This window comes from Jaculus jaculus, chromosome 1, assembly GCF_020740685.1.
Source record: "Jaculus jaculus isolate mJacJac1 chromosome 1, mJacJac1.mat.Y.cur, whole genome shotgun sequence".
Taxonomy (NCBI): Eukaryota; Metazoa; Chordata; class Mammalia; order Rodentia; family Dipodidae; genus Jaculus; species Jaculus jaculus.
The window spans coordinates 146956764-146981799 of NC_059102.1; the positions used below are offsets into that span (position 1 = coordinate 146956764).

General features: G+C 43.9%; 1 protein-coding gene across 1 annotated transcript in view; it reads right to left on the reverse strand.

Annotated features, from left to right (window-relative positions):
- Ddx31 (DEAD-box helicase 31) overlaps positions 1 to 25036 on the reverse strand; it is an 81622-nt gene that overhangs the window by 13258 nt on the left and 43328 nt on the right. Inside the window, exons 16-19 of the mRNA XM_004653833.2 lie at positions 24594 to 24733; positions 18497 to 18578; positions 11132 to 11243; positions 4960 to 5128 (exon numbers count right to left, since the gene is read on the reverse strand). Of these exons, the coding sequence (XP_004653890.1) occupies positions 4960 to 5128; positions 11132 to 11243; positions 18497 to 18578; positions 24594 to 24733 (503 nt within the window). The remainder of the gene's footprint in view (positions 1 to 4959; positions 5129 to 11131; positions 11244 to 18496; positions 18579 to 24593; positions 24734 to 25036) is intronic.

The following is a 25036-nucleotide window of genomic DNA, read 5'->3' on the forward strand; positions in this document are numbered from 1 at the left end:
AGGTTGTTCCTGATTAAGTTCAAGGGTGCTAAAAGGTTACAATCACTTCCATGAGCCCATTCCTCCCTAATTCCAGGGGAAAGATACAAGATAGTCAAAAGTCATTGTATGACTGTCAAATGTTCCTATTCTCTCACATCAGACTCTGTAGCAATACTTCATACCCAGCATCTGGTTTAATCCACATGATGATATGATAAAGCCTGAGACCCTCCTTTGAAAAGCAAGGGAAAGGAAGTATAGATAGGCTGAGCAAACCTGCCCGAAAGCACACAGAATGTGAGTGGCTCAGCCAGGGTTGGCTCTAGCTGCTCGAGAGCATCAATCCACACCTCATAACTGTGTGACAAGCAAGCGAGGGGTAAGGACAGAGCTACTGGGGAACAAACCTCTCAAGCCACAGCGTAATGCTACACACTGAGCACTTACTAGTGATCTACAATGACTGAATGAACGCAAGCAAAAGTCATAGGGAAAGACACAGCAAAGGGCGTCAAAGATGAAAAGTGCCCCAAACCACAGCTTTGCAAGATCTCCAATTTGAGCTCCAGCGATGAAGCATCTGTGTTAATTCAGGTGGGAAAAGCCTGCCAACATGCGTCCTACCTACAAAGAGGAGTTGCTTGCCACGGATCATTTCCATGAGGGTGCTCGCTTATTTTTAGAAGTAAAAGATGTCTAAGGCTTCAAAGAGTGGAGGTAAAGGGAATGCTTTGCTGCACTAAGTCAATAAGCCATAGGAATGTGCTGGTGTTACTGTGAGGCCAGGCCCAGGGCAGCCAGCCCTCAGCAAGCTCTTTGCCCAGATTGTGACCGCAGGGAACACTGCTGAGAACAGCCACATAGAAGAAGGGCTGGGAGAAGAGGTCCTGGTTTTAAGGTATTTATCTTTGATAAAACTGGGATCTACTAGGCAACATTTTGGTTAGGATGGATTGAGAACAAAATGAAACTATTTAAGAATAGTTAAGGGGGCTGGAGAGATGGCGTAAAGCACATGCCTGTGAAGCCTAAGGACCCTGGTTTGACTCTCCAGGTCCCATGTAAGCCAGATGCACAAGGTGGTGCATGTATCTGGATGGAGTTCATTTGCAGTGGCTAGAGGCCCTGTTGTGTCCATTCTATCTCTCTCCTTCCCTCCCTCTCTCTGTCGCTAATAATTTTTTTAAAAAGAATAGTTAACAGTTGAGATTGCCATTCCTCTATTAATTTTAAAAGGAGAAGAGCTGAGAACAGGGAACAGAGTGGCTGGATTCTGACCATGAGACTGTCCCAGAATTGCTGCAACACTAAGCCAACACTGGAGATATGGACAGCAGAAGTTGGGTAAAGCCATCTCGGGTAGTTGTGAATGGGACTGTCTGGGGAAAGAGTAGTGCTGGGATACAACGAATAATTTACACCACATGGGGTGATTTAGAACAGCAGACTGGCTCTCTACATTGTCATAAGGACTTTGATATTTTAAGGCACAATAGTTTCTGTACTTTGGAACTACTTTCTACAGAATGGGGACAGACAAGGAGTCATGGTCCTGCACAGCATGCCTGTCAGTGACCCCAGACACAGTGCACTCATGTGTGCCTAGACAGCCAGTGTCTCCTGCAAAGATGGCAGTTGTGGAAGACTATGTTACCACGTTCACATCTCAGGAATGGAATCTACATAGCTTCAAAATAACTGCATTTCATGGAAGGAAAATGCTGTTTGGTGATGGATATTGCTAAAGGGCTATTCAATATTTTACCAACAGCACCTGTGTACGCGTACATGTAGGTGTTTGGGGGTGGGGGTTGTTCTGACAGGTTTGTGTATAGGTGTCAGAAAAGGTTTTGTGACTATGACTGTATTCCTATGTGGAGGGAAAGATATTTACTGTTCCCTTTCAGAACTGAGGCCTAAAAAGCCAACAGAGACCTGGTTATTAAGATCTCATTTGGAGCATTACCTATTTTCTTGTTCTAGAAAGTGGTCAAGTAAAGAAATCAGTAAGGCCATATGAAAAACAAAGCTTCTTTGCCACTGATTGAGAATGCCCAATAGTCAAGTCACCTAACCACCCTGTTATTGAGTCACACCTGACCAGCCACTTCACTTTCTGATTTGGGGTTGACAGGTTCATAGCCTGTGGATCTGGCTTTCAGTCATCACAGGTTTGTGCACAATATCTAATTATGCTGGCACTAAACACCACAAGCTGGTAAGCAGAGTAGCTTAAGAGAATTTAGGGCTACTATTTCATTCATGTGCACACAATGTTCAGGAACCCATTCTCTTTTATGACAGAAAGATTTCAGAGGAGACAGTTCAGCTCAGGACAATAATCTTGGCTGTGGCAGTCACAATTCTCTGAACCTTGTGGTGTTTAATGGACTTTTCATCCCAGTCTTCAAAAAGTAGCAACTGGCATTTGCTTGAGTCCTGACTGAGGTGTGGACAATCTGTCATGTTTTCTGCTGCTCACCCTGGCCACAATTATACGGTCCATATGCAGATTAGCTGCAAAGTCATTCCTCCTCAAGGAGTGACAAGATTTCCCAATACAAAAAGGTACCTACTGTTTCCTTGGGTGCCCGTCTGTGTAAGAAAGGTGGGGGTGGGAGAGCGTAGAGAGAAATGCCTTCAAAAGAAGGGCACAACAACGGAAAAGTAGCTGTAACAGAGTGGTGACATGGCAAGAACAGAGAGCAGCACTGCCACAGCGCAGTAATCCTGTGACACACTGCTGTCATTCACCGCCTGGCTCCCTGCTGCGCCAGCCAGACATCAAAGACTGCCCCATACCATCTTACATGCTCTTTATCGGCTAATCAGCCCATTCTTCCCTGAATAAAGCCCTGTTCAATCGGCTGCTCACAGGGGTATAGTAGTCTTGGTGCCCATCTGCTAGCTGGGGTCAGCTGAGGCAGGAGGCAATGGGCGCTCTCTCCCAGCAGCTTCTAAAGGTAAGGACAATGCTGCCTCCTAATTCCTTAGCCCAATGCCTCCCATTTTGCTTCCCAGGACCTGGGCAGGACTGAGCATATCCAAGGTCTGAAGAGTTGCTACCTGTATTAACACTTGCTATAGCAATTTCAAGTGCTAAAGGTAGTCACTAGATAACAATACAATACAGGTTGTATGTATTTTTGGAGTGAAGAATGAAAGGTGTTATCTTCTTATAGGAATCTGGTAATCTATTCCCATCTCCTGAAAGTATAAGTATTGCCAGGATGGTGACAGGATGGCGAGGTTTTAATTAGGAGGTCATTCTCAGACCAACACTATGTTCAAGTAACAGTAAATTCAAAGCCAGGGACCCAACTCTGCTACCAGAGATGGGAGTGAAGCCCAGGCACTCTCGGCTCTGAGCTGAGCTGCTTCTCTGCACCTCAAAGCTGCCTAAGGGAGACCAGAGCTGGATGTGCTATTCTCACTTGGGCACTACACTAGTGCAGCATGTGGGAAACAGCTCACATCTCCCTCATAAAATTATTGCACACTATCTTGTGAGCTACCACTATAGGTGGAAAAATGACACCTTAAAAATTCTCAAACTGGAACTAGAATCAAGCAGTACAGTTTCAGTACAGAGACCCATGCAGATGCTGAGTCCCTGGCAGATCAACCTGGATGTCCCTGAATCAGCTTTCCAGTTCTCTGACCACCCTGTATGGTACAAAAGGCATCTGCACATGTACCACTGAATCTCAATCCTCCAAGCACCTTGCAAAGCAACTACATGGATTTTTGTAGCCGAGGAAACGAACGCTTTGAAACACTGAGAAAATATAACCCAAAGCTCACCTCAGAATGAAACTGGATAGGAATCGAGCTCCCTGATTCTAAGACCACTGCTCTATACTGGGCATTCCTTTTCTCTATGCCATGTCATGTCAGGACAACCAGGTTCTTACCAAGCTGGTACCAGTACTTCTGTTATGGGAACAGGTGGCAAAGCATGCACTGCCCACAATCTCGGAGGCAGTACAAGACTGGGACATCTGCAACTAATGTGCAGAAAGGAAAGATGATGAAAAACCAGTATTCAAGCATCTAAGGAGTCCACACTGAAATGTGGACAAGTGAAAGGAAAATCTACAACCCCAACACTGTACCCTCCCACTTACAGGTCATGTTAATAATGGTGACCACTTACCCCAAAACTCCCTACAGAACACTCCTGGGGTCTCTAGAGTTCTGACTATGGTAACAGGCTGAGCCTGATGCTAAAGCACCATGTCTTTGAGGAGAAAAAGACTTCAATGTGAGACTGGACTCGAGACCAGCTTTCACACCAACTTGCCTCACTTTGACATTCCTATCACAAGGACCTACAGACAATGCAATCTTGCACCTGGTTGAGTTCTTTTGGAAGAGCAGGGAAGAGTGTGTTGTCCTTGCCTCAGTAAACACTTGCACATGGGGGTGTGCATCAGCACTATGAACACTGGCAAGCAGAGGTAACCTGGGCCAGCCTGTTGTAGAGCTATGTGGGGATGGGCGGTCCCTGGAACCCAGGGTCTAGCCCCTCATCTCTCCCATCTCACAAGGACAGAGACTGCTACCAAGGCTATTGTGTGGAACACACTAGAAGTCTCCACACCAACCTCAGAATTCTTCACAGACTGGTTTATCTGACATGCCCACTGCAGCACATCCCTTGAATTACTCTCTGGAGTTATGAAGACAATTCAGTTGGGTCTGTCTCACTGCTCAGTAATTCCCACTTATTTGTGTCCAAAAGGGCACACCACTGAATTTTTGAAGAATTAGGTATTTCCCCCCTTGTTTTCTAGTGCTTGTTATATTGAGAGACAGGTAGACATTAGTAAGATAACTGATCACAAAGGCCAAAGCTGGAAGAGTTGATGTAGGGCCTATCAACCTTCCAGAGCACCTTACTTCTGAATTTAAATGAATCTCTGTGCACCATTGGTTGCTCAGGCCTTGCCACAGGAACTCTTCAGTTCAGCTCACCTTTTCAAGTGTGCCTTTCTCTTCTTTGTAGACATGACACCAAGATTGCTAGGAGCATCTCTTAGCCCAAAGCTCTTCGCCACGTGCCCAAGGTGGAGAGATCGGACATGGAAGATGGGCTTTAGCTCCCTGGGATAAGTTGAGTAAGCTCGTATGAAGGACTGCAGAGCTGAAAAACAGGAAGGGGGAGGGAGGTGGTCAGGATTGGGGTCTCTGAGTCACAAAGCCACCCCAGCCTGATGGTATCCTCTGGACTTTTATCTTTCCAGCCAGACATAACCAGGGAGTCATAACACAAAAAACCAACCTACCTCTGTCGATTCTCAAAATTCTTAAACCAGATATTACAGCCAAAATTATTACTTGAATAAATCCCCCAATTTTCTGATGTTCTGCAGAGCCTGTAAGGATCCAGCAGGGCAGGGCCTGTTTTCTTCTGTATTGGTCTCAGGACCAACCATAGTATCTAGTGCAGCAGGTCCTTGAAGTTCATTCAAAAATGTAGAGTGAAGAGACTAAGTGGTCATTATTGTCTTGTGAAAATGAGAAAGCTCTTGGTTTTATTAGGGGAAAAAATTGCTAGTTAAATTTTTAGGGAGGTTTGAGATACAGTCTCATGCAGCCTTGGCTGGCCTTAAATTCACTATGTAGCTGAAGGTGGCATTAAACTTCTGATCCTCTTACCTCTACTTGGGAGAAGATTAGTGATTACAGTCATGTGCCACCATGCTCAGCAAATTTCAGCTATTTCTGAATAGTTAATACATGTGTTTCAAGGAGAAAGGTAATTACTATATACCTAAATTAGTCCAGGAAATAGCTAACTCTTGGGGCCTGCTACCAGTCTGGAGAAGTCTACCCAACATTCCATCAACATAGTTGCAGTCCTACTTAAAAGTTAGAAATAGGGGGCTGGAGAGATGGCTTAGTGGTTAAGCGCTTGCCTGTGAAGCCTAAGGACCCTGGTTTGAGGTTCGGTTCCCCAGGTCCCATGTTAGCCAGATGCACAAGGGGGCGCACACGTCTGGAGTTCATTTGCAGAGGCTGGAAGCCCTGGTGCGCCCATTCTATCTCTCTCCCTCTATCTGTCTTTCTCTCTGTGTCTGTCACTCTCAAATAAATAAATAAAAAATGAACAAAAAATATTTTAAAAAAAAGTTAGAAATAGGAACTGTCCCTTGCCTAGATCCCAGCTCCAGCAAGAGAAGGACCAGGTTCCATTCTCAGGGGATGGAGCACTGACTGGGCCTGAACCACTTCAGGAGACATTCTCTGAGGATAAACTCTGCCCTGAATAGCTCCCAACAAAACTGAGTGCCTTCCATCTTCTCACTTTAGGTGTGCAGAAGAATGTTCCATCCTCTCATGCCACCAGGGCCCTCCAGGGAAGTTTTGCTGTGTGCTCTGTGCCCCATCACTGCTCCTTTACTTCCATGCCCTGTTCCTCTGCCAGGCACTGACAGAAGCGGCACTAACCTACAACCTCCCTAACCTCACTGGTTGAGCCACTGGACTGGCAAGTTTGCCCACAGCTTAAATGTAATATCCCAGCAGCACCTGGAGATTGGCGTTTATGAACAGTAATAAAAAGTGTCATTTTAGCAGATCATCTCTGGGAAGGATCCTGGGAATCCATCAAAGCTCTATTTACTGAGCAAAGTGAACTCCTTTTCCCAATCGATGAGAAATAATAACTACAGCAACTCTTCTGTACCCCTCTCTTAAATCTGTGCTCATTCCCCTTTTAATAACCAGGGACCAGCTTTTTCAAAGAGAATCTTTAGCATTTCAAATGGTCTCACTTCTGACACCAGGCTCCTAGCCACAGAGCAACATATTCACATTCTTGCAGAGTAAAGCTTTCCCACTGCAGTGACCACCACCAAGATTCAATTTCCCCGGCATCTTCCTTCCTAAAACCAACACTCACTCTGCTCTGAAACATCTAAAGGAGCCACGCTAACCCAAGAGTCTGAGTTGTTCAAATCTTACCAGACTTCTGCACAAGCAGATGAGCCCTGGCCTTCACCTTGCTCACTATGCCCCTCCCCTTCTCCACATCACTCACTCCTAGGAGCTGAACAAGGAGATGTCTGTCCCAGGAGATGTAGGTGCCCACTGAACAGCTTTACAGGAATAATGAGTTTGCCAAGCTATGCCAGAAAGTGTTTTCTCCCCAGACAACTGGTCAAGTGGCATTTCACACTGCATATTTTTATGAAACCTCCTTGTCCTCCAGGTGCTTGTCTCACTGGGGACAGCGGCAGTTGGTTGTCCTTGCACACATGCACGGACTCCCATGTGGGTTCATTCCGATGCAGTAGAGCAGGACATGGCTCATACTGAGGAACAGGGCTGTGGGAGCAACACAGCAGGAAGTGAAGAAGTACTGAAGAGACGTTTATGTGGATGACAGCTGAGGCTACAGGCAACAGTTATTATTATTATTTCCTGTCAGACATGAATTGGGGGGGGGCCCTGTCTAAAATAATCCACTTGGACATTTTGTCCTTTTTTCTTCCTGGCCACCTGGATCAGGAGTGGGGCATTTTACATATGACCCCTAAGATTACGAAGACCGAAGGAATAACACAGTAATCTGTGAGGTGAACATAATTCTCCCAACATGCTATCACAGGCTCCCCTAGGTACATGGTGAAGGCATATGTATCTTCCTACACCAACAGCAGCAGCTACCCAAAGGATGCAGGAAAGGAGGTAACTTGTTATAGTTCTCTTAAGGACAGAGCATTTGGCAAAGTGCTCAGCCTACCCCAGCCACTGACATGAGGAGGTGAGAGGCATTCCTTCCAAGCACTAGCATAAAGGACTACACATGAGGCCTTCTGCAGGGAGGCCTGAAGGTGGAGATGACCAGGCCACAGGAACTAGGGGTCATGTACAGGCAGAGGACTCTATTCCTCATCCTTTCTGTTCAGAGTCTGGAATTTAAACATACTATCACAATCTTTGTTGCCTGAGTCCCTAGCTAAATGATGTGAGAAATGAGAAAAAGGAGTATTCTAGGAACTAACACTCAGCACTGGTCATTAACAATGAAGGGGTCAGGAAATGCAGAAGGAAAACAAATATATGCTTGGCCCAGTTTCCAACTAGCTTTCTACCATCAAGGCAAAGCCAGCTGCTTTGTTAATTATTCATGAAGTGGGCTGTAAAATGGCATAAAAGGGTTGGTTGTGGGGAATTTGCATATGTAAACTGAAATGCAAAAGATACTATCAACCTATGTTCTTCAGTTGCAACTCAGTACCTCTAGAGTGGTGTGTGTGGGGGTTTATGTGTGTGGGGGTTTATGTGTGTGTGTGTGTGTGTGTGTGTGCACGCACGCACACACATACCCAAATCCACACCTAAATCTCCAGAGATCACAAACTTAGGGAACAGGACAAGGGTCAGTGAAGAGCTTTGTGTCTGCAGAGAAGTAATCAAGATCTAAAAAGTGTTCCCCCTTATCAATCTGGACTGGAAATAAATCAGTAAACAAGGGAAATGATCAATGTATTTATTTCCTTCATGGTACATAAATATCAGGGAGCAGTCCTGCTCTAATATCCTTTAAATAAAAGACAAGTAGCTCCTATTGTTTTTATCAGGTTCAATGGTGGTGAATACTAGGGGAAAAAAACTTCATTCTCTAACAATGACTATTAACTTTTACTGAGACTATCCAGGCATTTTGAAGTTGTGCTCTTGCCAAAATACCTCACCCACCAGTGACACTAACACCTAAGATGAAGGTGTGGGCTTGATTTCTTTTCATTGCAACTTCATTATTAACCTGAATTCAACACAGCTGGCTGAGTTTGCTCAACTTTCATCAAAGGTCAAAAACCACACTGGGACAAATATTCTAGCCCTCTTAAAATATTCTAGCACTTCTCTAGAGGTAGGTTCTTGGGAAAGCCCTTGGAAATTGTTGAATTCAATTTTAGGAAATGTCAAGACAGGATAAATAAGAGAAAAGACTAGAACGATATATAGCAATTATATAAGACTGGCAATTACTGGGATTTCATCTTTTACTTTGGACAGTTCTGATTTAAATTTCATGACAACCAAATACTGCTTTATCCTGTACAAAAGGAATGTAAGGGCTCCTTGAACATATATGCTATCCTGTTGTTTTTCTGACTTCCTTTAGTGCTGGGGATAGAACCCAGGGCCTTCTACATGCTAGGCAAGTGTTCCACCATTGAGCAACATCACCAGTCCTGCTATTTTGTTTTTATTGCTTATTTCCTGATGACCATTCTCTTGATAGCCGGTATCTCCCCTTCCACCATGCTCTCTATCTCACACAGCAGCCAGGTGGTCTTTCTAAACCTACTGCTTATCGCATGCATCAGCTCAAAAGCCCTCCAACAGCTCATTTCAGTCAAGGAAACCCAGAGACTGCAGAGTAGCCTCCAAGCCCTACCTGATTCTGCCTCAATCTGCCCTCCTCCGTCCATACGACCTTCTTTCCATCAGAAAACACAGGCTTGTCCTACTTTGGGTTTGTGCTCAAGTATCACCTTCACAGTGGTGCCTACTCTGACCTGCTTAACATGCACTCTGTTCCCTCAAGCTTTTGTCTTCTTTACCCTGTTGTATTCCCCCATAGCTCTTACCACCTTTTAAAAACTTCATCTACTGCTGGGTGTGGTGGCACACACCTTTAATTCCAGCTTTAATTCAGATAGGTGAGATAGGAGGACTGATGTCAGTTTGAAGGCAGTCTGAGACTACATAGTCAATTCTAGGTTAGCCTGGGCTTGAGTAAGACCCTAACTACCTCAAAACAACAAAAACTCCATTTACTAAAGTGATCATGCTTACAGCTGCTCCTGTGCCCACTAATATCAGCTTCATAAAAGTAAGGATGCCTTCTGTTCTGATTCCTCATGTATCTGAAGCACCCAGGACAGTGCCTACCACATTAACAAACACTAATGAATAAATGAGAGCTGAATATGGTGGCTTGACTCTACCTTGAAAAACCAAACACAAAAAAAACAAAAAACAAAAAACCCACTAACCAAACCACCACATAACATAAACATAAGTAAATGGTACTTCTAGCCAGGTGTAGAGATGCATGTCTATATTACTAGCACTGGGAGGCTCAGGAAGGAGGACACCAAGTTTATTTTTAAAAAATATTTTAAGCTATTTAAGAGAGTGAGAGAGAGAATGGGTGCACCAGGGCCTCTTGCTGCTTCAAACAAACTCCAGATTCATGTGCCACATTGTACACCTAGCTTTATGTAGGTACTGGAGAACTGAACCTAGACCTGCAGGCTTTGCAAGAAAAGTGCCTTTAACTACTGAGCAATCTCCCCAGCTGTGTCCCTTCAAGTTTACGTTTAAATCCAGCTTAGGATACATAGAAAGCAAATAAAACAAAACAACTTATTCCTAAATGAAAGGATGCTACCATGTTCCTATTCTATTAAGCCAGCCTTTTTCTCAAAAATAGCAGGTAATTAATAGAAAGAACTGCGCATTCCCCAACCTGGAGGAAGTCTCATTAGGACAAGTCAGTCACCGGTCATGGGAAGAAGCACTAGGACAGAGATCACAACCACTCCCTCAGGTCAAGATGAACTGCCAATTCCATCCTGAAGGCCTAGATCCCAGGGGCCAACTGATTCTACAAAGGATCTGGAATGCCTTTTTATAAATTTCCTAGGACTTGGATTCATGGTCTATGGCCCTTCCTCAGCATTCTCGTTCTTTTTTGTTTTTGTATATCAAATAGAAGCTGCATAGGCTAATGCAATGCTTTCAGCTCTTACTGTCATCTCTAATTTCCATCTCTACAACTACTTCTGTCCAAATGTCATTTCTCTTCTATTGGTGCTCAAAAGCTGAGAAAAACAGATTCCCAAGACCCAAGCTATTGGGTCAAAGATCTAGTCCTGATATAAGCCAGGATAAAGCCTCAATTGGTGCAAAGGATGGGGAAGGGTGAAATTAACATGTAATATCACTTTAAAGCCTTCCTAGATCACTTCCAAACCCTGAACAATTATGGCAGGCTGAAGGTTTTGGCTAGTGCATTGAGACCCCTGTCTGCTCTCTCAACCATGGGGGAAGGGGTATATAGTGAGGGTGGGGTCAGTGCCCTGCAGGGCTATCCTGGCCCAAGTCACCTGAAAAATCCACTGACCTTTTTTTGCCCAGGAGACTGTCCTCTCACTAGAGTGCACATAATCTTCAAATACTGTCTGCAAGACTGTGGCTCGCTCGCGGATTTCCTGGGGGCCAACATCATGGGATTGCTGGAAGGGTGACAGAAGGATTAAAGGAGAGACAGAGTTGAAGTCAGGAATAATGAAGCAGTTTATAATAGATTTAATAACAGTAAAATCACAAAGTAACCACCCAGGGGCCAACGAGGGTAATCCTTTCAATATTACTAGGGAAAGAAGGGAGCTATAAAGATGTTAAAGTCAAGCAAAGATGAGGCTGGCTTTGTGAGGGAGCAGGCCGGGTCTCTATTTATTCACTTACTTTTTTCATGACCTCTTATCACTCATGTTCGAACTGAAAGATCTTTGGAGACAAGATTTATTTGAAAACGACCTGTGTTCAATTTAAAACACTGAACACAGGTTGTTTTCAAATAAATCTTGTCTCTTCTATAAATTTTCTCCTTTCTATCCCATTTATCAGTGGAAAATAAAAAAATTTTCCTTAAAAATCCAACATTACACAGGTGTTCAAGACCAGCCAGAGCTACTTATCAAGTTCTAGGGCAACCCCACCTACATGAGACCCTGTCTCCAACAGGGTTGCAGAGATGACTCAGCAGTAAATGGTGTTTGTTTGCAAAGCCTGTTGACCTAGGTTCAATTCCCCAGCACCCAAATTAAACCAGATGCAAAGTGGCACATGTTTCTGGTGTGGTGTCCCCCACCACATATGTGTGTGTGTGTGTGTGTGTATATATATATATATGTATATATATATGTATGTATGTATGTATATATATATATATATTTTTTTTTAGAGGTAGGTAGCTCAGGCTGAGCTAGAATTCACTATGTAGTCTCAGGCTGGCCTTGAACTCATGGTCATCCCTCCTTCCTCTGCCTTCCAAATGTTGGAATTAAAGGTGTGTGCTACCACGACCGGCCGAAATTTTTAAGTTGTAAATCAAGGAAAGGTCCAGGGACAGGATGGGTATGGAGGGCCTATTGAGTTTCACACTTATATGTCATCTTATTTATTTTTCATTTGTAAACAGAAAGAAAGACAAAGAAGAGAGAGAGAAAGATTGGGCATGCCAGGACCTCTAGCCACTGCAGACCAAATCTAGACACATGTGCCACTTAGTGCTTCTAGCTTGGACCCAGTCGTTAGGCTTTGCAGGCAAGCGCCTTAACCACTGAGCAATCTCTCCAGCCTCAATATGTCATCTTTTTCATTCACTCATTCAATAAATATTTTTGGAACAGGAAAAAAAATCTAGCATTATGAAGTTATTCCTATCCCCAGATTGAGAGCTTCCTAGAGACTGGCTGTCAATGTTGCAGGTTTGTAGCCACCAAGCTGGGTTCTGAGGAACCTATTAAGTAAGCTTTCTAGCAAGCCACAGTCAAAGGCTGCCTGGGTCTCTGCAACAAGGAACACAGTATATCCACTGGAAACTGTTAATAAGATATATTATCTTTTAATTGTCCAAAGAAAACATTTCCCTAAAAATAGTGAAATTTATTTCCTGTGTCTCAAATTGTGTTCTACTGAATGAGAACAGATTTCACAGGCCAGTAAGGAAGGGCAGCCAAATGCAGCTGGTCCTTTGAGGGGGGCTACTCCGTCTCCAACCTCCCGGCCCAATGAGAGCCACCAGGGAAAACTGGTGTATGACCCAGGCCTCCTGTCACCTTCAGAAGACAGAGTGTGAGTACTGGGGTTTGGCTTGACCTACACCCCAAATCTTCCCTTCACTTTTAAGTCTGGAAGAGGAAGAACAAAGGGGAAGAAAGGACCTTGCTTTTCAGACCGACACCCATCTCTGCATTAATAGAGACTTAACAACCTGAACATGTTTCTAGTGTAGCCAAATGCATCGTGCTACCTGTTTGGCTGATGACAGACGAGTAGATTTCATAGTACATGGTCCCCCTAACAGGTCTAGCAGCTAAAATGTCAGGAGAAACGTCACTAAGGAGTTGTGTTACCAAAGTGGACATTTGCTATTATCGTTAACAAGGGTTTTTGTTTTTTTTTAAGCTCTAGTAACTGATGTGAAATGCAAACTTTTCTGCTGTCCTCCTTTCGTTAAGCCACCTAAGCAGCACAACTGTCACCCTGCCTGGTTTTTTTTTTTTTTTTTTTAATATGAATGTGAAATTAGTGAGGATGCCCTTTCCCCTGGCGGACAGAATCCTCTGTTATTAAAAAGTAAAGCACTTTAATAATGAAAACTTTTTCCTCTTTTTCCTGTGTTTTAACTGTTTAAAATTAATGAGAAGGGCAGAATGGTTGTCAAAGCGATATTGAAAGCCGGGCAGCCAGGACCGAATAAGCACAAAAATCCCTCTAGAGTGTTAAATAAACAGAGCTGCAGCCCTCTCCGAATCCCTCTGTTGGTTATTGTATACACTCTGTAACAGCTCTCAGAATAGATCTGAGAGCCAGGGAGGCAGAGAGGGTTCAGAATTCCAATAAAGGCCTCAAATTAAAGACAGCCTGGTGCGAATTCCAGGAGAAAATTAAAGAGACCTCAAGCTTAAGTGACAGGTGACTTGCTTCTGTGTCACAACTGTCAGGGGATTTAGTGATAATATGGCAATATATTACAAAGGGCTTTTCTTATTCCCCCCTTTAGGTTTCAAAATGAGGCATCTTTTCTTCCCAACCCAAAAAAAAAAAAAATTATACACACACACACACGTATATACAAGTGAGATATGTAAAAAATAGCAAAGCCACTTTCCTATGTCTAAAACGATAAGGTCAGTTTTAGTAAAATTTAAGAAAAAGTTAATGACAGAAAACATAATACACTTAGGAAAAAGCATGTCTTACCCTCAATTCCAGAAATACTTTAAGGTTGCCCCCTGAGAATCAATGAGAATTTTTCGGTTGTCTGCTGGGAAGGACAGTCTAAATTTAAACCGACGACAGAGAGGGCAGAGTTCGGCAGTGCCACCTCAGCCCCAGACAGGTAAACGCTCCATAATGAGAGCTGGTCAGAGCCCTGAGGCACATGAGCTGGTAGAACTGCTCTTCACCCTCAAAGACACAGGCTGGTTACTGTTAATGAAGCTAGCCTGTAGCTGGCAGACTACAGGTAGTTTAGAGAAACACACTTCCAACCCCTCTTTGCTATTAGTGTGCCTCTGTCTGCAATGCCTACTAGAGACAGAAGACCATCAGAAAGGAGAGCCAGGGGCTCTGATCTGATTTAACATTCCCCCAGTGCCAGCTTCTTTGTTTGGAGAAGTTCACAGACAGAGCTCACAGGACACAAACAACTTGTAGGAAAAACATGCTAGGTGTATGTACACCCAACAATGAAAACTTCATACCTCCCTAATAGCAAGAACTGCACCTGAGATAGCAAGGTTTTTTTACATTGGATGCAAAGTTTTAGGTAATGATAGTGGTGGGAATGAGTGTGCATGTGTAGGTATGCAAGCTGGTATCACCAATTTCCAAGGTTTATTTACCTAAATGAAAGGATTTTGTGTTTTAATCATTCTCCTACCTAGCTGAACTTTACTCCATGGTCCCCAGAACTTTCTTTGTGCCTTCTAGTCAAGTTGAAAGATCAAATTTATTCTCTTTGTAGGTGGGTGAACACATACACCCAGACGAGCTATATATATATTTTATACACCTAAATATGAAATATACATTTTACAGATGCTTCACTCGCTTTCTTTCTGTTCACAGAAGCCCCAAAATGCACGTGCCAAAGGGACATTTACCATGGACTTCAGTTGAGCTAGTGAAGAGAAGGGCATTATAATGAGGTGTGGGCTGCATCTAGGAAGGAAGGCCAGTCTAGTGAGTCTGTATTTGTATGCCTGGCACTGGTGTACCTGCTGTGGCACTGCTCAGACTGAGCAGCGTGACAGGGACACACTGCACTACTCGTGCAAAACAGGAGGAGCAGTTGTACCCAGCATCAATTTCATTCCTCCCCAGTGACATGGACAGCACACATGAAACACTCTTGGCCACACAGCTCTGTAAGTACTAGTACAGTCAATTTAGATCAGCTCTCCTCTTTCTCTATATTAAAGTTAAACCTTGTTCTACAAGCCAGGTCTTGATCAAACAGACACCGGGCACCCAATTTGACTAATTTAGTTTTCCAACTTAACCAGTAAAAACCCAATTTTGCCCAACATTTCTCTTTTTTAAAAAAAATAAACATCTCCAAATTGCAAAATGATAAAAGCATTCAAGTCATTTCTATCAAAAAGGTAGGAGGCAGGGGTAAGGCAGTAAGACAGTCTCAGAACTTACATAGCCTAGAAGCATGTGGAGCTCTATTTGCCTCATTTCATTAAACTCTCAGGCAACCCTTGAAGATAGTCACTACCATACCCCTCATTTTACAGATAGAAAGACAAAGGCCAAAAGAACACCTGCCCAAAGCCACAGAGGAACGAGCTGGGAAGCAAGGACTCAAGGACACACTCTTGCCCAGGACTCTACAGTGGCTGCTGGGGCTCAGGATGTCTTTGACGCTGGCCTCCAGCCAGGGAAAAGGCTTAAGGATAAGAATTAATGCTGCAAGGCCACAGAAGGGCAGATGTTAAAAAAAAAAAAAAATCATGGTTGGTTACTGAAAAGGCAGAAGGAAAATACAGCTGCTCTGTTCCTTCCTTGGGGATGTGTCATTCAGGAGGGGCTGTACAAACTGACACAAAGATCACTTCCCTGAGGAGAAAAGTCTGTGTTCAGGGATAAAGACTGAAACCAAAGCTGGTCCCAGAAACAGCATATAGAACTACACAGAAGTTTGATCCAATTTTCACTATCTCACTGCAATTTCCTGCTGGCTCCTACTTCTGGAGGGCAGGCATGCTAATGGTCCACAAAGTAAGACATAGCAGGACAAGGTGCTAGAGCTCAGGTGACTCTGAGCTTTGAGTCCACATCTGCTACTGAGTTAGGTGACTACAGGGGCAGCTCTAATTGCAGACTCTGTGGAATCATGTATCTTATTTGGAAACTTAGGACTATTTCTCATGCTCACTACTTCCTCTTTAAGAACATACTACAGGGCTAGAGAGATGGCTTAGCGGTTAAGCACCTGCCTGTGAAGCCTAAGGACCCCGGTTCAAGGCTCGATTCACCAGGAACCACATTAGCCAGATGCACAAGGGGGCGCACGTGTCTGGAGTTCGTCTGCAGTGGCTGGAAGCCCAGGCGCGCCCATTCTCTCTCTCTCTCTATCTGCCTCTTTCTGTCTGTTTCTCTCAAATAAATAAATAAATAAAAATAAATTACACTTAAAAAAAAGAACATACTACAGCATTTCAATTTTATATGTAAAGAAACTGAGACCCAGGAAAGCTCAGGACTTGCCCAAAGTTTCCCAGTGGGGACAAGACAGAAATTTGACCCAACTGTAAGACTACCTCCTCCATAGCTATTAACCTCCATGGTAATACTCTGGAACTACCTGAGCCACAGTGAAGTATCCATGGAAATGTTCCCCCCTCCCGCCACATTCCACAAAAGACCTGATCTAGAATTTGCAATAATTCCAGAACAGAACTGTGCCAAGACTTTCAAAGAACATCTATGTGACAACCAGTCAATTCCTTTATAATAAACTCACTGACAAGGGTAATCTAAAGTACAGTAAGGCTAGGATATCTTCTATTAAGAATCACTTAAAATACATTGATAAACTGAAGTCTTAATTTATCAACAGCCTTTTAGGGTCACAAGGAGCTTTGCTATAGTACCATTTATTAATCAAACTTCACTAATAATACCAAATGAAAAAAAAATCCTTGATGATAAAGTGTAGTATGTGCCAGGCCTTGGGCCCAATCTTCCATGCCATTATAAAAAGTAAAGTGTGATGGTTCACACCTGGAATCAGAACTGGAGAGGCACTGGCAGGAGGACTTTGTTTTCAAAGCCAGCCTGAGCTACACGGTGAGAGTCTACCTCACAAAATTTTTTTAAAAAGTGTTTCTGCTGGTGTAGTTAACTAATACCAATGGAGGAATATGGGCGTACAGTTACATACATGAACCTTGGAAGTTGGATCACATTATGTTGAACCCAGATCAATGACTATGAGCATGCCATGTCAAATTCTTCCACCTCGGTGTAAGTCCCCTTATCTACAAGATGGGGCATCATCTATCTACCTTATGGGGTTGCTAATAGGATTAAATGGGCTGTGCCTATAAACACTTTAAGCACAGGCACAAGTCCCACCTGAATGCACACTTGACTGTCTCTTCTCTTTCCTGAGAGAAATTTCCTTAGATGTTCCCTGGAAAAACAGAACTTAAATCAGGGTCAGGTAAATCTAATCCCTGTCTCAGGGACAATATTGGTCCAAAGAAAGACACATTCTAACACATAAAGAAAATTCCTTGCCTGGTATGGGGGCTCATGTGTATAATCTTAGCACTCCAAGAAGTTGAGGCAAGTGGATTAATATGAGTACAAGGGCAGCCTAAGCTATATAGTGAGTTCAAGTTAGCCTGGGCTAGAGTGAGACCCTGCCTTTAAAAACCAAAACCAAAAGGAAATCCATCAGTTTAATCTAACTGGTTTAATTCTGAATTTCTCTTCTCAGGCATAAACAAGTGTAAAATGCTCAAGTCATCAGCAGTTTCGCAGGCATGCGCATGATGCACTAATAGAAGGTTTAAGAAGTGAGGCTGGAAAAGCAGCAACAGCCAGGTGTTTAGGACTGCCCTCAATCCCCATATGGAACTGCAGGGATCATAGCAATTTTTCTTAATGATCTCAACTTTACTCTTCCTATGTAGATAGTGCATTCACATTAAAAAATAAAAACGACCAAGCTGGGTATGGTGGTTGGCATACGTGTGCCTTTAATCCCAGCACTTGGGAGGGAGGCAGAGGTAGGAGGATTGCTGAAAGTTTGAGGCCAGCCTGTACTAGAGTGAGACCCTACCTCAAAAAACCAAAAAAAGAAAAAATACCAAATAAGTGTGTCTAAAAGAAGATACATAGTTATGTCTTCCATGCTGCCATGGATAGATGGGACTAGTCAGTGGTCCTTTACTGGTGATCTGGAGAGGGGCCACAGGGTAACAATGGCTCCAGATTCACTCTGCCCTAGACCTTTCTGCAAAGGCTGCTGCTGCCTGGCCAACTTCCAGCATGGACTGGAGCCCATTAAATGGATGAACCCAGCAAAGCAAACCACACTCAGAATCTAGCCTCATCTAATGTTCATGTCTTTACCATTCACATTCTGCTTGGCAAAAGGGAGTCTGCACACAAGTTCTACTGACCCAGATCAAGAAGTCATGTCTGCTAGCACAAGCATGGTAAAAACAACAGAACTCACCTGGTTTTCACTTTGTGTCTTTTTAAAACAATCATCCCTTGTCAGAACAGACAAAATATCTTCCATCTTAATCTCAGAAAGGCTGAAAAATGAAGGACATATCAAAGTAAAAATTTTTGCTTTTCCAAAAACACCTCAAATTTTGATGAGTAAAACTGGTCCATATTTAGCTAGGCATGGTGGCCCATGCCTTTAATCCCAGGTGGTAGGAGGATCGTGTGAGTTCAATGCCAGCCTGGGCTACACAGTGAGTTGCAGGGGGCTGAAGAGATGGCTCCACAGTTAAAGGCACGTGTTTGCAAAGCCTGACAGTCCTCAGTGGACTTACTGGTATTCACTGTGGGGTCATGAATGCACCAATCACTGGGTGCATGAGGGGGGAGAATAGGGTGATGGGGACAATGTCTCATGATACTCCTTCCTACTCTGTGGTTCTTGCAATCTTTCTGCCCCTCTTCTACAATGTTCTCTTAACCTTGGTGGACATGTTATAAGTCTCCTTTAGTGTTAAGTTCTCTGTATCCTCAGAATTTCTGCTTTGAAGAGTTTTGAGTCTCCTCAGTGTCTACTGCCATCTCCCTGGAGCAGGCTGTCAGTGAAAACAGCACTTGTGTTTAAATCACAACGTCCTATGTCTCCTGGACCCTGGTAGATATAATAGAGATCATTTTGTGCTAGACAGTTCTTGTTTTATTGATGGGTCTTGTTTCTTCCTGGTGTCTAGGGCCATTTGAGCACTAATCACCCAGTACTACTCACTACCTGGACTTCAAAGTGAGATCAGCACCAGGGGACCCCCAGGAGGCTGCTGTTAGGTCACAGTCATCCTCTGCTTCTGTCCTCCTGTTTTTGCTTTGCAAGTCAGGTGTGAATGGGAGAATCCTTTCCCAGTAGCCCTGCCATTGCTGGATAAGGCAGGGCCGGGCAAGTAGAAGCACTTCCCAGATGCCTTTGGCTGGAGCTGAACTCTTTTGTGAGTGCTGGAAGCTTCTAGCTCCCTCTTGCTTCACTTCCAGGGCCTCACCTGGGTTAGTAGTTCCTCACACACCTTAACTTTTTGGTAGAAGAGTATATTGTGTGTTATATTGCCTCCCTTCCCCCTCCCCCCCACAGCTCTGGTGGGGTCCCTGCTGCTTGCTGCCTGTTCATGCTTATTGCTTCTAGATTTCATTAGGCTGTTTCTCTCTGCTTGGATGTATGGAAGCAGCTTCTTTCGCCATTTGATGGAACTTTCCCCCTGCATCTATATCATCCCAGCAACATGCAACTGTCTATAACAACATGAATATGAAACAGGTGGGCTTGCTTACCTTACTTGAGCCCATAATGAAATTTCACATAATCTGTTTAGTTTAAAAAGAAAGAGCCTCAACTTCTGGGGCAAAGGCAGAGTGAATGTTAACCAGGGACCCAGGCCCATACCCAGCACCTCTATCTCCCAGTATCCAAGAGAATATTCACCACTCATGTCTTTGGTCAAGGCCAAGGACCAGATGATCTCCATTGAATCTAGAGCCTTGAGCAAACTGCTGAAGTAAGAATATGAACTTCCAGCATGAACAATAGAGTGGGGTCTCCCACCAGCAGGAGTCTCAGAACTTATCCTGTACCCAATGACTTCAAAGCCACGTCAGTAGAACTGAGGAGCCACACAGAACTACAGAGATGAGGAAAACATGTGAGCTGCTAAACTGATACTCCCAGGGAGAAAGGGAAAAGGAAGGAGGAGCTCCTGGAAGAAAACAGATCATGAAAAGACAAATGATTGTTGTCCTTCTTCCTTTTTGAAAATGCAACAGTATGTTAAAACACAAGTGGCAACGTCTTATAGAAGACAATCCTCTTCCTTTCCTCAACAGTAACTCTGACAAGCCTATGAAAGAAAATGACACATCTGACAGCCACTCACCTGAGAAATGTCATCTCCTCCCAGCCAATCCCCACCCTTCAGCATCCTCTGCTGTAACACCTAGCCTTAAGGAGGAGTCCGTCTGCAGGCAGACCATGTGGAAGGGCAAAAGTGAGGGCAAGCATGTCCCTTCCCATAGGAGTTTTTTCTCCCTCTCCCACATGAAAAACAGGATAAGCGGTGGCTGAATCTGCTCCCTACACCTGGAAACATGTTTTTCTATAATCCATTTGCTTCATCTTTGCCACCTCTTTTTTGTAGGATGGAGAGGAGAGGAAAAGCAGAAATGGAAAAAGAAAAATAACTTGGGGGTAAAGCTCACTGTGGTGTATCATGGTTGTAACCCTAACTACTTGGGAGGCAGGAGGACTGTTTCAAGTTTGAGGCTAGCCTGGGTTGTATAGTGAGTTCAAGGCCATTCTGAGCTACATAGAGAGACCAGGTCTCCAAAGTTAAAAGAAACAAAACTTGTAGTAAAATATTCAAGAAAAAAGAGTAATACCAATCACAGCTAGGAATATGAAAAAAATCAAGCAAGCTCCAGAAGGGCAATAGAAGGGCAATGTATCCTCATTCACATAGAGGGTATGTAGCTGCCCAGGAAGGCCGGGCATAAACAAATAGGAAGGGCAAGGAATGAAGGCCTTACAGTTTAAAGGGAGGCCTTCTTCCTGTTTCTAAGAAAGCGCTGTTTCTGAGGAACAAAGCTAATCTGCTGTGATTACTTATGGCTCCAGCAACAGATGTGAATCACCCCACCTTGCCAGGGAAAGAAAGAGAAATAAATAAATTCAGGGGACTCTCTTATGCTTCATCTAAGAAATGTATGGTCTGATGAGGCACTTACATTTTAATAAACTGGCAATGACTTTCAATAGCAATACATTTAAAGTGGAAGCAGAAAAAGTTTAGGAGTTGGCAAACACAAGAAGTCAAAAGGACAGGAAAGCAAAGTTCCCAGTGTTCAGACAGAGGTGGCACCAGCCCAGGGCACCTGTCTCTTGCCCAGTCTGCTAAATTAAATTGTCAGGGTGAGTTCCGCAGCGCCCGCACATGAAGGCAGTGGCAATTTGTTGTGATGCCCTTGCTGCCGAGCGTCTCGGCCTGCCTCCCTGAATCTTCCTGGCAATTCATCAGCTCTTGGTATCCTGCTGCCTGGCTCTTGTGTTCTCAGGCACAAAACATGCACACATTGCTTGCTCCTTTGCCTCAATCTTTGATGCAGCATACCTTTTGGAATTCAAAATTGTTCTAGGCTGCTTCTTCCCGCTGCTTATTTTGCAGTGAGATAATGAGGATTTTTTTTTTTTTACCTAGGCTGGCCTCAAACTATGTAGCCCAGGATGACCTTCAACACCTGCTTACATCATTTATGGGATGCTGGGGATTGAATCAGGGCTCTGTGCATGCTAGACAAGCACTCTACCCGCTGGGCTCCATCCCTAGCCCTTGAAACAAGCTCTTATTAGAGTTTACTTTATTTTGTATTAGGCCAAAGAAACAATTTGCACATAGATATCCAACAGATAAGCCTTCTCCCAAAAGAAATAAGAAGTGATGCATGGATCTCACAGAAAAGCCTGGATTCTAGTACCTGTCCAGTCATGAAGCAGGTGAGTTAAGGGCCACTGGCAGGATGGTAGGAGCTCACCTTTTTGCAGGAAGGTTCTTACATTGTCCTGCATACTCACTATCATCTTTGCGGTGCTTCCCTATAACCACCCTTCTCAATGTCCTCACCAAAGCCAAGGTCCTGGCCTCCCAAGCATCACCTCTTTTACAAGAACCTCATACAAGTGCTGATACAGAGGACGGTAGTTGGTATGTCTTTAAAATATATTTGGCTCACTAACAGTCCCACCTGTGCTAATCATTTTCCATTTTTAATTTTTAGTTCACATTTGAATCTTTCACAGCAATCAACTTGACTATTAACGAAAAATCAGGACAACAGAGAGACAGGCACTTATGTGGGTAGCTCTGGCATAACAGTCACTCTATGACTCAAACTGTGGTCCCTCATTTTCTGTGATCACGTCAGAGTGACCAGGCCTGGACAGCATCCAGAGCAGGCTATGAAAGAGTGGGCAAAGGGAATTTGTAGGTCTAGACCAGAAGGAGGAGGGAAGGAACTGCTGAAATGCATACAACATAGGATTCAGAAGATGCTTTCTATGTGACAGAGAAAACAGATCCAAGTGCTATATTGCTCCCACTAATAAGAGGCAGCAAGGGAAAAAGAGAATTGACTGTATCAATGGGCTTCCAGTTCAACACACCAGTCCATCCACATTATCTGCACAGGAAAGCAGCAGCCCAGATGCTGCTGAGCTATAAAGACTGTCAGGCAGCCCCAGCCTTAGGGACTTGGAATACAGCGATAGACACCACTACATGAGGTGGCACATCAACTGACCAACCTATGATATTCCTCTCATTAAATAAGCTCAAACACACACACCTTCCTGAAACAAACAAATCCACTCTTTCATTTCATTGTATTATGATAAAGAGCAAATCAAATAAAAGGGAAACCCAAGCTATCTTTCTTTTGCCCATCTAACTATCTCCAGAAGTAGGTTCAGGCCTCAGCACACCAGAAGGGATAGGTTCACTGTCTCAGTAGTCTACACACATCCATGCCAATAACCATGGGAAAATTTTCAAAATCTAACTAGCCTGAAAGGGAAAGCAATGCATGCTGGGAAATGTGGCAATAGCTGCTGGGAGAATGACATATAGTTCTGCAAGCAGGTAGTCTGCAGCTAGTCCTGCTGATACCCATCAGACCAGATCAACACCTGTGTTTGGACATTTCCGGTTCAACATGTGATATGACTATTCTAACTTTGTGCTTTGAGGGAAAAGGTTTTAAGAGTTTGGGCCGGGTGTGGTGGTGCACGCCTTTAATCCCAGCACTGGGGAGGCAGAGGTAGGAGGACTGCCATGAGTTCAAGGCCACCCTGAGACTACAGAGTGATTTCCAGGTCAGCCTGAGCTAGAGGGAGAACCTACCTCAAAAAAACAAAAAAACAAACCAAAAAAAACCTTGGGTTGATGTTTGACATAAATATAGGCTGGCTACAGAGGAAGAAGTGGTGAAACCACCAATCAGCAGCACAGCAATGGTGTCAGAAGCCCATGAGCAAGCTTCATGTACACCACTTCAGACAGATACAGGCCTCCTCTGGGCTTCTGCCCTACCTGTATCCATCACTGGGCTCCATCTGAGTAGAACTCCTGAGCATGATCTGTGTTGAATATTGTGTGCTTTACTAGAACCTGTTGCTACAGGTGCCAGGGATGTTTTTAGGGAAGACAAACCTACCAAACACAGATCTGAGGCCCAGGTACATCACATCTGTATGAGCTTCCTTGCCACTCCTAGGGGTGCGCTAGCCCAAGGCTGAATGAAATCTGAGCTTTTTTTAAAAAAATATTTTTATTTAATTTATTTGCAAGTAGAGACAGAAAAGCTACAGACAGAATGAGCATTCCTGGGCCCCCAGCCACTTCAAACAAACTCCAGATACACATGCTACTTTGTACATCCGACTTTATGTGGGTACTGGGGAACTGACCCCAGGTGAGTGGGCTTTACAGTAAGTACCTTAAATGTTGAGCTCTCTCTCCAGCCCTGAAATCTGAACTTTCTGAAGGGGTTTGAGGGTGGCTGCCTGACTACGCGTCACACAGATGGAGGTCTGGAGAGCTGGCTGCAGTAAGCGCACTGTTCGGGCTGCTCTGAAACACACCCCATCCCACCACCATTCACAGGTTAGTTTGCTAAAGGAGGTGTGTGAACAAAAAAAGACAAACTTTTTAATGACAAATCAATTATGAAGGTACAAGACATTAACTGTAAGGAATAGAATTTTTGAATAAAAAAAAGACTTTGAGAAGCCCACTGTGAGGTCAGACCGTCTCGTTCTAATAAACTTGGAGCTCATAGACAACCAGGTGCAACAGATCATCCTATGACTGAGTGAGTCTGGCAATGCAATGCAAACTGTCAGGTGCTGATGGAAGTCAGGGTTTTAGTTTTTGCCACTGGCTATTCCGGGACTTATTTAGGGATCACAAGGGTTAATGGCTCTTCTGCAGCTTACAAGGCCCATCCACTGTAAAAAGCGACAGAAAGTTAATTAGGTGAGATCAGCCGAAACCCCGTTTAGGTTTCTGACTCACTTGATTTTGTGAGAAGCCAACGAGTTGACATATTCTGCCTCTGAAGGAGCCAAAACGAGCAGGCTGCTCCCATGGCAGCCAATCCGGGCGGTTCTTCCAACTCGATGGATGTACTCGGCAGGTGTAGATGGAGCATTGTACTAAAAAGGGTAACAAAAATGAAGGCATTCATACATCAAGGGATTGCCATTAATTAGAAGTGCAATACCCCTAACCTGCCTCCAGGTATCCCAAGAATTAAATCCTGGTGCTATGGTTACTCTAACACAATCACAAGAAGTCACTCAACCCTGAAACTCCTGGCTTCCTTGAAGAAACAAGGCCCTGACACATAACATGAATGGTGGCCAAGCTTCAGACAAGCAAGATGTCTCTTCCCACTATCTCCTTTTTAATTTTACTTCACCACAGGTCTCATTCTCCTATTTGCATCTTTTCACTGA